The sequence below is a fragment of the Acomys russatus genome, chromosome 10 (genome assembly GCF_903995435.1).
Source record: "Acomys russatus chromosome 10, mAcoRus1.1, whole genome shotgun sequence".
NCBI lineage: Eukaryota > Metazoa > Chordata > Mammalia > Rodentia > Muridae > Acomys > Acomys russatus.
In genome coordinates, this window is record NC_067146.1 from 23248267 (window position 1) to 23261591 (window position 13325).

Here is a 13325-nt window from a genome sequence, read left to right on the forward strand (position 1 = left end):
TTTTATAGTAAAAGCTAATATTACAACAGACAAAACACACCCATCATAAACTCCTCTCCACAAAACTGCAGCATCAGACCTTTGTTTTGGTCTGAAAATGGCAAAGAATAGAATAAGTTATGTTATCTCATAAAAAATCATTCTTATTCCATTCTTGATTTTGCAGCTTTGTCCAACTTCATTGGCCATAGGGCACATGCATGGTTTGCATGGTGACAGTGCTAGGCCCATTTTTCTGATTTGTCCAACCTCATTGGCCATAGGGTACTTGCATGGTTTGCATGGTGACAGTGCTAGACCCATTTTTCTGACTATCCTAGAGAGTCATAAATGCAAGGATAAATATGTCTCGAAACCAACTAAAGTTATTCTCACTTTATTCTTCCTTTTTTCAGAATGTTCTTAGGAAGTCTAGTTCATTTGCCTTTTTACATAAATTTTAGAATAATCTGACCCATATTTACAAATATTCTTGTAGGATAAATCCCAAAGTCTTTAAAAAAGTTATATATAAATAATTTCCAAATGAGCATATTTATAAGACTCTCTTGAGCTCCTTGCTTAAACATCCAACCACCTATTTGAAAGCTCCTCTGGGACATTTGTTGTTTAACTAATTTGGTAATATTCACCATTATCTTCACATTTATCCTGTAACTAGTTAACTCCTTAACACACACACACACACACACACACACACACACACACATACTTTTCAGTACCTTCAGAGTATTTTAGAATTCAATTGGTCATGAAGTAAAAATCTAGTATCATAGCCCGCAAAAGCACACACATCATTTACTCCCCTCTTCACAAAACACCAGCTTTGGGCATCTGTTTTTGTCCAGCTGATACAGTCTTGGGGTCTTGATCAGGTTCGTTTTCTCTGCTGATTAAAGAAGTGAAATCTGAAGCACAACAGGTAGCAGACGGAATCCTCAGCTGAGGGAAGGCATGTATTGGGGGTGAGGAAACATGCACACAGCAGGCCTACAGAGAAAGACCCTCTTGAAAAGTGTGTGTGTGGGGGGGGGTCCAGTCTGCTCTTGAGGCTGGGGGCTTCAAGGCCTCTGAAAAGTTTTCCTCCTCTAACTCAGGGTTGGTCAGTTTGAAAAAAGCTGGGGTGCTTGATTTGTCCAGAAATGCGGTGTGACATGTTCTGAGCTAGTCTTGAACTCCTCCTTCATTCCTTGAGCCAGTCCATCAGTAGAGGAACTGCTGGTGGGAGACAAAAGTTTTGTCAAGTCAGGAAGCTGAAGAAGAAGCAGCAGCAGGATGTTTTGGAGATTTGCACCTTTATTACATAGCCAGGCCCCTCTCTGTACCTGGGAGTCCATCTCACTCCTAGTCCCTCACATGTTTTATGTGTAGCGTATTTTTGTCCTTCTGCACAGGTTTAACCACTATTCCTGAAATAATAATTACATCTAAATTTTGCTTTCCTCTTCTATTGACAAAGGCTCTAAGCTGAGCTTGTTACTTCATTTAACACTCATAACAACTCTTTTTGTGGATAGTAAGTTATCTCCAGCTTTCAGAGAAGAAAAACTGGTACAAAGGAGAAAACAGGCTAAATAAATTGTTCAATGACACGGTTACAACTAACAATTCCAAAGACTCTAAGTGATTTGACTCCAGAAATTAAGCACACTTACTTATTTGCTTTGGTGGCATTTAAACTTTTCATCAGTCTTGTTTGGTTGTATATTCTCTCTCTCCTAATAATAACATGGCCCCACCAGCTAACATGGTTTGTCTTTAATGCTATGTCCTCTAGAGCCTGGCCTACAAGGTAAGACGACCTACACACACACACACACACACACACACACACACACACACACACACACACACACCTCTAGTTGTGCTATACTCAATGATCCATAATATTTACTGATTTAATGCATTTAGATTGACTAGTGTTCTCTCCTCCTCCAAATTAACCTTCTTAAAATACCTTTTGAAACTCTGAAGTGATTTCTTACATTAAAAAAAAAGAAAGAAAGAAAAGAAAACAAAACAAAAAACCAAACCTTCAGGAGTGGTTCTCAACCTTCCTTATGCTAAACCCTTTAATATAGTTCCCCATGTTGGGGTGTTGGAAACAAGCAAAGGAAACTTATTCTAAGTACTATTTCTTTTTCAGATTCCATTTAATCATAGGAAAAAAAAAACTAAGTTCAACATCTCAGGTCCTAGGAACTGAGACTTTCCCAATATCTGAATAGAAAAATATATAACCAATTGCCTATTATGCCCTAATTAACTTAGCACAGCTGGCCCACTCTGAGCTCTGGAGTGAAGGGCCTTGAGGCCAGGTGTCCTGAATCAGGCCCAGTCTCCAACAGATACACCCTTGCTTAACCCATAATGTTAAAATTTGATTAGATGACCCCAACACTTACTAACACCCCCTCGACTTGTGGTTTTCACTCTTTAAAGATGTAATACAGCTTCCCCTCGGGGATGAGGTTCAGATCCCCAACTGGCCATACTTCTGTGCTCAGAAAATAAAACTTGCATTTTAGGCTTCTGTATCTGAAGCAATTTTTCTTGGCTTCCACCCTGACCCCAACAGTGGCGACCCCCAGCAATAAAATTATTTTGTCCTTACTTCATAACTGTCATTTTGCTACTGTTATGAGTCACAGTGTAAATATCTGTGCTTTCTAATTGTCTTAGTTAACCCCTGCAACCTGTTTCGCGACCCAGAGGTTGAGAACACTAAGAATGCTACTGAGCGTTTTCCTTTTAAGTCATTGAGATAAACACTCTGTTGTTGTTGTTTTTTAAATCAATCAACTTTTTTTCTGTGGTGACAAAGATAATGTCATCGATATTCTGTCAGTATAATGCAGAAAAGTGGGTCTGACCTTCAGCCGCTTTCACCTGGAGTTGTTGATAGTGCTATCTGAATCTTTGTGTTCCTCCACGTTTCTGAATCCACTCTTCCCTCGGCGGTCCCCTCTGAAGACTGACTTTTTCTTCTGCAGCAAATACGAGTCACAGCAGGAGACTGTTTTGAAGGTTGAGTTTCTAACCCTAAGCTGAGACCTCTGATCACATGAAAGGCAAACAACGGAAGCGGGGGTGAGGTAATCACCCATCTCACTCTTCTGAAGGCTTCTGGAAAGTCTGTGTGGCACTTGTTCATGACGTACTCTAGCAAACGGGTTTGTCTGACAAGGCACTTATTTCTGACACGAGTCTGTCTCGTACTTGGCTCCTTCCACAAGTGGACAAACTTTTTTTTTTTTTTTTTTTTTTAATGAAACAAATCTCTTAAAGAAATTCGAAGCGAGGTGGTAGACGCCTGAGGCTATCAGGTTCCGGTGTGAAAGCCTAGTTCCCTTACAGCACGCTTTTGGTAGGCGGGAACGGGAAGTGGCCTGTATGCAGCTTTGCGCCTGCGCCAAAGGCCCCACGCGCTTGCGCAATGCCAAGGGCCTGCTCCGGTAGTGCGCAGGTGCCGGAAGAGCAGCTTTAGGCCATGGCGGCAGGCGCGATGCGGGGCTTGGCAGTGGCCGGTGGAGGCGAGAGCAGCGACAGTGAGGATGACGGCTGGGATATTGGGTATCTCGACTGGTCATCTCAGGTAGTGGAAAAGGCAGTTTCTCTCGACAGCACTGGATTTGGGCCTCCCTTGGCTTTCAAAACCTAGGCCCAAACACGTGAACCCACTTTCCCCCCTCATGTCCTGTTTCCTAACTTTCTGACAAGGTTTTGGATTACGCACGTGTTTCAGGTTATTAAGCAAACTAGCAAAATGTTACCCTGCTTACCAACTGCGGTTTTCATCAGGTCCATCCTTTAGGCCACCGGATTTGGCGCGTCGTTACCTACTGTTACCTACTCCCTGTAAGATTTTTAGACCCGGGTTCGTTGCGTGCTTTATTTGCTGGCCAAAGCGAAATGACCCTGCGTAGTTAACAAAACATTGCTATTTCCTGATTGCATGCATTGTAAGTGAAAATATACACGATGAGAATTTTAACTTCCTGTTCTTTTAGAAATTAAAAAGGCCTTTACCCATTGAAGAGAAGAATGAAACATTTAAAAAAGCACTAAGCACCGGAGACATTGCCTTGGTGAAAGAACTCCTGGATTCGGGTGAGAGATAAGGAACGCTGTCGAGTGAATAGCTGATTTAGTGCCTTATTTTAAAGCTTGTATCGTTTTCTTGCTGAGTGTTAACGTATTAGCTCTATTACCAGGGTCTTAGTTGGCTTTTTGTCTTCCTTATTTTCTTAATCTACACTCTCATTAGGAATGAGTCTAATTACTTAACATTTGTTCTTGCACCTTCTTTTAAGAAGCTTCTTCTGACTAATCCTACCCCACCTTGATCATCCTTTTTAAAATACTTTCTTGGCTATAATAGGTTTCTTAAGAACTCTTTCAGAGCGCTATGAGGTCGTGCATGCCTGTAAGCCCAGCACTCGAGGAGGCAGAGGCAAGCAGATCTCCGAGTCTGAGACCAGCCTGGTCTGTGAATTGAGTCCAGGACAGCCAAGACTACACAGAGAAACTCTATCTGAAAAATCAAAACAAAACAAAACAAAACCTAACCGGCCTCACCACCAAAATCTTTGAGGTTCTGTTAGCTTCTGCGTGTTGTTATGTTTTGTTGGCATAAGGCCTGAGTTTGCTATCACAATGAATGTCAGGATATTCTAGTTTCCTAGCCTACTCGATATGAGTCCTTGGGGATATTATTTAAACTTTCAAATCGTTAGGGTTTTTTTTTTTTAATGTAAAATATAGTTTTATCCTAAGTCCTATAATGCTTTCTTTTAGATTACGTAAAATTTATTTTTAACTTACCTACACATACAAATTAAATTATTGACACTAATGGTGCCGTTATCCACAGACTAACAAGTGTTAAACAGCTTCAAGAGACAAAATATACACACACAGAAAAATATGAGGCTGTAGACAACAGTTGCTTTGCTTCTACACTAGAGACAATATATTGTTTACGGAAAATCCATCACTGTGGCACAAGATCAGGTTTTGATTTCTAACCATAACACTCGATGGCTCTGTAATATTAAATAAGCTATCAAACTTTTGTAGACTTCATTTTCCTCCTTTTTAAAAGGATAACAACAATTTATCCAATGTTATTAAAATTAATATATAGGTCCATTTTAATATTAGCTTAACGTATGTAATCAATATGTAAATCTTAGCTATTATTTTTGTAGCAAATGAGATCTCTCACTTTGTGAATAAACACTGACAGTCACTTGACAGCGGTCAGTAAGATTTAAATAAGGAAATAAGAGGACTGGCTATGTAATATACATCTATGTGTAGTGAGCATAGTCATAATTGGGGTAGAATAGGCAGAAGTTTGTTTCAAAGAAGAGAATCTGTTCTCAGAATAATAGGGCTGGGAATGAATGTTGAAGGTGATGGAGGTACATGAGCTATTCAGACTTAACTGGGCCAATGTAGCCTTTTCAGCCCCTTCTAAAGGGCCAACTGCTAAGTGGTCAGCCATTTGAACTTTTTCTTTACTTACAAAACATTTTAAAACTAATTTTTTAAAGCCAATAATAAAAGTATAGATATAAGGACAAAGGTATTTTACCTTTGCTTCCACAAAATAAGTATTACAGTTGATAATCAGTAAGAATTTTTGTACCAAAAGTCAACATTTACTTCTCTTTTCTGTCGTACTTTTTCTTTCTATCTTTGATGCCACAGTTTTAGTAAAGATTAACAAAGAAAAGAATAATAAGGAAATAACGATTGTTACCTTAAACTCAGTTTCGGATTATAGCAGTTTAAAGAGGAAAAAATTTTAGAAGGGACAAACACAAGCTCAAGCTTATATTCCTATATATTTTTTCATATATGTAATTTAGTGCCATATATGTGTGTATATATAATTTAGTACCACATATATGTGTGTATATATGTGTGTGTATATATATACATATGTATGTAATTTAGTACTGCATTTCCCCAGTAAAACCATATACATTATGACAATTTAACTAAGTTGGAAATTTTACTTGTATAGTCTTCAGTGACTTAGTGTTTCAACTGGAAAAAAGTGAGCCTTCAAAGCATTTCCTCAGTGATATGACTTTTATCTTTATAAGTGGAATGCTGTAGCCGGAGACCATGAAAGTCTGCAAATTATAATACAATGCTGTCTGTGCACCTTGTATGTGCCTGGTGCCAGGAAAGGGTATTGGAGCCTTGGACCTGGAGTTCTAGACAGTTATGAGTCACCATGTGAGTGCTGAGGATTAAATCCAGGTCTTCTGGAAAAACAGTCAGTGCTCTTAACTGCTGAGTCATCCCTCCAACCTCTTCCATCTGCAAGTGTCAATGAGAGATTGCCATTTAACTCTTGATATTATTAAAGGAAGTGGTTTATATGAATGTAATGGGTTGGGTTCACTGCCTTATTATGTCTTTGTCCTTGCAACACAGCTTCTATATTTCTTAATCCTAGATTAGCCTAGCCTCTTTCATTTGTTTGCTTTATGTTGGCAAGTCGGTATTATTGGGGAAATTCTTAATAATTTACGAGATTTGTAGATTTGGAGATTTTACTGTGTCCTTCCTTGGCAGTTATTGCCTGTCTCTGTCACATTCTAATATGGTTTTAATATATAATGTGTGTGAATGTGTTGTCTACGTGTCTGTGTAGCACATGCAATGCCTCAGGCCAGAAAAGAGCATGGCATAAAGTTGGTTCTGAGCTCCCATGTGGGCGCTGCGAATCAAACCAGGTCCTCTAAAGAGCGCCCAGTGCTCCTAGCTCTTTATCCCTCTCTAGCCCTGTCCCATCTAATAGTGACTAATTTAAACTTTATTTAAAATTCAAGGCTGACATTTCATATCTCACCTTATTGTAGCTCACTGCTTGTTATTCATTTTTCTAAAGTAAATCTTTCTAAAGGGAAAAGTTTCTCTTTAGTCACACTTCCTCAAAGTAATTTTAAATTACAATGATGCTTACCTTTGAATTTCCTTTTATTTTCCATCCCATTCCTCTCTTCACTGTTCATGATTTTATTTTTGTATTATATACTTCCAGCTTCCTATTGGTGTCTTTGCCTTCTGTCCCATTATCAACAGTAGTATTTTGTTTATAATATAGATGCATGATAATACTGAGCCTTGGATTACAAATTGAAGTCTGCCTTTCCCAACAAAGCTTCATGGTCTAACCTTTCAGTTTCATGCTTATCAGATCTATGAATTAAATTTTGTGTTGGTAAGAACTAGCAGGCAAACATATACATGAGTTAAATATATGTACATTTACATATATAGATATATATATATATAGTTAAAAATAATTCTTTAAAACAAATTGTCTCTACATCGACAGGCATTAATGTAGACACCAGCTTCCGGTTTGGATGGACTCCTCTTATGTATGCCGCTAGTGTGGCCAATGTGGAGCTGGTTCGCTTCCTTTTAGACAGAGGTGCTAATGCAAGCTTTGAGAAAGGTAAGATGCTAGAGAAAATTTAAATGACTATTTACTGTGATGCTTTTATTTCTAAGGATTAGTTATACTCAGTGAGAAAGTAAAATCTTTTCAGCAAAAATCTATTAGTTGTATTATATAACTATAAAAATTCAAATTTAAAAGATAGATTTTTTAAAAACTTTATCTCCAAGAAAATAAATTTACAGCCTTGATTTTTTGTTAGCTTATATTATTAATATATATTACATAATATATACAAGTTATATTGTTATGTACTTTTAAATAATAGGCTAGATGATTTCGGTTGTTTTTGGAGGAAAAGTACACTGAAAGCAATATTGAAAAGCCAGTGATTTTGTGAAAAATTATTTAAAATCAGTTTGTGTAGTTAAAAACTGAAATATATTAAGGTTTTTTTCATAGTTTGTTAAAGCTGTTTTCTTGTTATTGAATAACTTCCACTTGGTCCAGTTTGCCACACTGAAGCAGCAGTCACACTTTATTAGGATGTTTTTAATAGCTCTGAATCCATTTCAGATTTCAGGTGTAAGTTTTGTTTAAGAATGGGTTTTCACCTATATGAAGTACTTAACAAACTATTACTCTAATGTTCCGTATATTTACAGAAATTCCTCCATTAGTTATATTCTAGCTCTGGTTTTTCTTTTTATTATAGCATTTGAAAACATCACTCATTGAAACCCATATTTAAGAAAGAGAGTTTTCAAAGTATATAAAATTCTTTGTTCAAAAAAAAAACATGGTTTTCCTTTCTATTTAATTTCAGAGAAGTACTTGTGGTTGTAAACATGTTTTATTTTCATAGGATGTACACATAAATTCCTCCATGTCTACAAGAGCCCCATGCAGTACTGAGGCCTGTTACTACTTTTATATCTATAAATTGGCTTTAATAAAATATGAAGACATCATGGTCATAATACTGTCAGTGATAAAACCAGGTCTATGATAATTGTGGTTTATCTCCTTTGAGCCATTAATGGAAAGTATAGCTGTGGGGTGTGGATGTACATTTGGTTGGTTTTGCTTTTGCCTTTAATCCTGATTTCTGCCATTTTCAGAAGGCAGAGTGAATTCAGAGTACAAATGTCTGTAAACAAACAAACAACAACAACAAAAAACCACCAGTGGGTGGGGGGCCAGAAAGATGGTTCAGTAGACAAAGGCAAGCCATGTCTGATTATGTGAATTTAATCCCTAGAACTCACATGATAGGAGAGAACCAATTTCCACGGGTTGTCTTCTGACCTCTGCATTGGTACAGTTTATGAACAAACCTCAAGGTTTGTTAGCATTGGAGCAAATCCAAAGACTGTATCATTATTTTCCAATCACAAATTCAGCAAGGCAAATTTTTAATCCATTAAACTTTACATGCAAGCAATCTGAATATACAAATTCTTTGCACCTAGCCACTTTTTATTCCCTTGAAAATGGCAATACATGAAGAAAGTTAAGATATGAATTGAACACAGACTTTAAAAATGCAAAAGCCCCATCCGGGCACAGAGGCGCACACCTGTAATCTCATCACTCTGGAGGCAGAGGCAAGTAGATCTCTGAGAGTTTGAGGCCAGCCTGGTCTACAAAGTGAGGCCTGCACAGTCAAAACTATGCAGAGAAATAAATAAAAAAAAAAAGCAACAGACCTATTGCTGAGATGATGAGATCTGCATCAAGTGACAGAGATGCAGTAAATGCTGAGAGTTGTAAAGAAGGCCATTAGAGATGCTTCCTAACTTCCTAATGTGTGGGAATTTCTTTGCTTTTCTACTCATGTAGACAAGTTAACCATTTTGATAACTGCATGTTCTGCTCGTGGCTCAGAGGAGCAAGTCTTGAAGTGTGTAGAGTTACTGCTTTCACGAAATGCGGATCCAAATGTTGCTTGTAGGTAAGAGCCTAAGTCTGTTAAAAATACTTTATACCTACGTATAATATATGTACAGCAACCTGTTACGCATTTGATAAAGTGAATACTTAAAAATCAATAACATTGTTTGCTTGGCCAAACGGTGAATGAAAATGCAAATGCGTCATAAAGTCATACTTTGATTGAATAAGATTATCAGAAGGAGATAACACGAAGGTAAACATCTGGCTTTTAAACTTTAGAGGACTAAGATTTTGAAATTACAAGGAAAGAGAACTCTAAACCTGTTTACTGTGAATTATAGCCTCAAAAGAAAATGGTTATTGAGTAATAGTACAGTAGTAAAGTTTCTCAAGTTTTTTCTCCATGTAAGAATTAAGAATTTAAGTCTGGCAGGATGGATTAGCAGTTAAGAGAGGTATGTAATGTTTTTGCAAAAACTTAAGGTCAGTTCCCAGAACCCACATTGAGTGGCTCACAACAGCCTGGATCTTTAGTTTTAGGGAACCCAGCACCCTTTTCTAGATGCACTAGGCACATTCATTCACACGCACACACCTACATACATGTATACACATACTTAAAACAATAATAAGTATTCTTAAGAGAATTGACACTTTTATTTTTACAAATACTAAGAAAATACATAGAAGTGTTTTTCTTTTCCTAACACTTCACCAGTTAGTTAGGTGATTGCATATACGAAAAGCACTAGATACAAACAGTAAGTGTGCCACATATATGTTTGGACATCACTAATAATAAACATAGATCACTTGAAATTTTCAGTTGACTTACTTCCCTGGCTTTATTTTCTATTCAATCTTTCTATTCTCTTTTTGTTTTAGCTATTCTTCAAAATGAAGAAAGTAGGAATTAGTACACATAAAATAAACGTCTAGTGTGGATATAATCATTCATAATTTACAATTATAAATAGTTACTCTCCATTGCCTTAAATGTAGCAGAAATTATGCTGAACTTTGAAGTTTTCTTTCTAATTTAGTTTGCTACCTATTAGATGAGACAAGCAACCTTGGAAGGTACATGGCATTTCTAGATCTTTCCTAGAATAAAAAAGATTTTTACCTCTTTGAAGTACTTCTCAAGAAAGACCTATTTTGCTTTCCATACTACATTGGCAATCTCTAAAGATAGTTTTGATTGTTATATCTCAAAAATATTGGTAACATTTAGCAGTCAGGAATCAGGGATGCCCAGTAAAATATCTTATAATTCGTAGGTTATCCCTCCAAGCAAAGGGTTACTAACCCCAAAATGTCAATAGCAGTACAGTTAAGAAACCCTGATAAAGTGTTAAAAAGGCCAAGGCATACAGATAATTAACACTTAAAGATTAAAAAGAGTTGGTATTTAAATATCTTAAATTTTTAGCATACCACTTCGTAGGAGTATTTTTATTCTGCATAACTCTTAAGTGTATATTTTGTATTTGTTGTACCTTGAAATTGAGACAAATGATCAAGACCTGAGTTGAATCGAATCTGTGGGTACTGTCATTAAGATTTGTACCTTTAGAAGTGGCCAGCATCTTCAACAAATGGTGCTGGTCTAACTGGAGGTCTATGTGTAAAAAAATGAAACTGGACCCATATTTGTCACCTTGCACAAAACTCAAATCCAAGTGGATTAAAGACCTCAACATAAAACCAGAGACACTAAGCCACTTAGAGGAAAAAGTGGGAAAGAGCCTGGAACATATTGGCACAGGAGACAACTTCCTGAACAGAACACCAACGGCCCAGGCCTTAATGTCAACCATTAATAAATGGGACCTCATGAGGCTGAGAAGCTTCTGTAAGGCAGGAGACACTGTCAAGAGAACAAAGCGACAGCCTACAGACTGGGAAAAAATCTTCACCAACCCTACATCTGACAAAGGTCTAATATCCAAAATATATAAAGAACTCAAGAAATTAAACACCACCAAAACAAACAACCCAATTGTGAAATGGGGCTTGGAACTTAACAGAGAATTCTCAACAGAGGAATATCAAATGGCCGAGAAACACTTAAAGAAATGCTCGTCCTCGTTAGTCATCAGAGAAATGCAAATCAAAACGACACTGAGATTCCATCTTACACCCATCAGAATGGCTAAGATCAAAAATTCAAGCGACACCACATGCTGGCGAGGATGTGGGGAGAAAGGAACACTCCTTCATTGCTGGTGGGAATGCAAACTAGTACAGCCACTTTGGAAACCTATCTGGTGCTATCTCAGAAAAATGGGAATAGGGCTTCCTCAAGACCCAGCTATTCCACTCCTTGGAATATCCCCAGAAGATGCTCCAGCACACAGCAAGAAAATTTGCTCAACCATGTTCATAGCAGCCTTATTCATAATAGCCAGAACATGGAAACAGCCTAAGTGTCCCTCAGTAGAAGAGTGGATAAAGAAACTGTGGTACATATACACTATGGAGTACTACTCAGCTATTAAAAACAAGGAATTCCCGAAATTTGTGGATAAATGGATTGAGCTAGAAATGATCATAATGAGTGAGTTAACCCAGAAGCAGAAAGAATCAAATGGTATATACTCACTTATATCTGCATACTAGCCCAAGGGGCATGTCCCACGAAAGCCTTCACTTACCAGGAAACTGGGACAGAGGGGAGGGCATCCTACTGGGACTCTAAATGAGAGACGCATGGGAGAATAGCAAAATAAAAGGATACAGAGGGTCCTAGAAATCTACAAGTAGAACAATATGATAGGCAGATTTGGGCCCAGGGGTCCTGCTCAAACTAAGGCACCAGCCAAGGACAATACAGGGGGTAAATTTTAAACCCCTTCCCAGATCTAGCCAACGGTCAGAATATTCTCCACAGTTGAGTGGAGAGTGTGATATGACTTTCTCACGTAGTCTGGTGCCTCACATTTGACCATGTCCCCTGGAGGGGGAGACCTGGTGGCACTCAGAGGAAGGACAGCATGTAACCAAGAAGAGACTTGATACCCTATGAGAATATACAGGGGGAGGTAATCCCCCTCAGGAACAGTCATAGGGGAGGGGAATAATGGGAAAATGGGGGGGCAGAGGGAGGAATGGGAGGATACAAGGGATGGGATAAACATTGAGATGTAACAAGAATAAATTAATAAAAAAAATTTAAAAAAAAAAAAGAAAGAAAAGCAATGTCAGAACAGTTCAAAAAGATATATATATATATATGTATATATATATACATATATATATATATGAAAATGCATTTTGACTCATTTTCTGAAAGTGTCAAAATATTAATTAAATAAATTGAGAGTTAAAAAAAAAAAAAAAAAAAAAAAGAAGTGGCCTGAAATAAGACTTGCCTCTCTGGACTCAGTGGAACACTGATTTTGCTATGAGTTCTTCAGTTTTGGGTTTTGCTTCTTACTTTTACAAGATATTGTAGGCAGTAGTCAAGCATGGCAGCACGGCCTGTTAGTTTTAACATGCAAGAGTCTGAAGCAGGGGGTTGTGAGTTAAAGGTCAAGGTCAAGCCTGCGCCACTTACAGAAAGACTATACCGACAGGAAGTAGTGAAATCTTTGCTCACTTACTGACTGGCTTCTAAGCATAATAGAGATGACAAACCAATCAGCATCCTGGGTTCTTTTAGTGTGCCTTTTCACAGCTAGGCATCATCTTTTAGATATATAAAATAGACCAGAAATGACATGTGTCATGTAAAAGGAAAACAGTCTCCAAACTGAATACAGTGAGATTTGGAGGGAAATGGGTAAATCATTAACAATGGGGAAAATGATTAAAACCTGTTTGATATTAAAAGTTTCAGTTTCCTGTAGTATGTACAAAGTATTCCAGAGATAAATGCAACAAAGGATTATTATTAAGATGTCAGAGAGAAAAAACAAACATTTAGATGAATTTACTTTCAGTCTGTTGACATAGTCTCTTCATAACAATTCTTTTGCACATAAAAATTACCTCTTAGAAT

At 37.5% G+C, this 13325-nt stretch overlaps 1 protein-coding gene across 2 annotated transcripts in view; it reads left to right on the forward strand.

The window, feature by feature from the left end:
• The first annotated feature begins 3490 nt into the window (after positions 1–3490).
• The window catches only part of Asz1 (ankyrin repeat, SAM and basic leucine zipper domain containing 1), a 45148-nt gene continuing 35313 nt past the window's right edge, over positions 3491–13325 (forward strand). For both annotated transcript variants that reach the window (XM_051151885.1, XM_051151884.1), the window contains exons 1-4: positions 3491–3595; positions 4011–4110; positions 7361–7483; positions 9269–9380. In XM_051151885.1, the coding sequence (XP_051007842.1) occupies positions 3491–3595; positions 4011–4110; positions 7361–7483; positions 9269–9380 (440 nt within the window). The remainder of the gene's footprint in view (positions 3596–4010; positions 4111–7360; positions 7484–9268; positions 9381–13325) is intronic.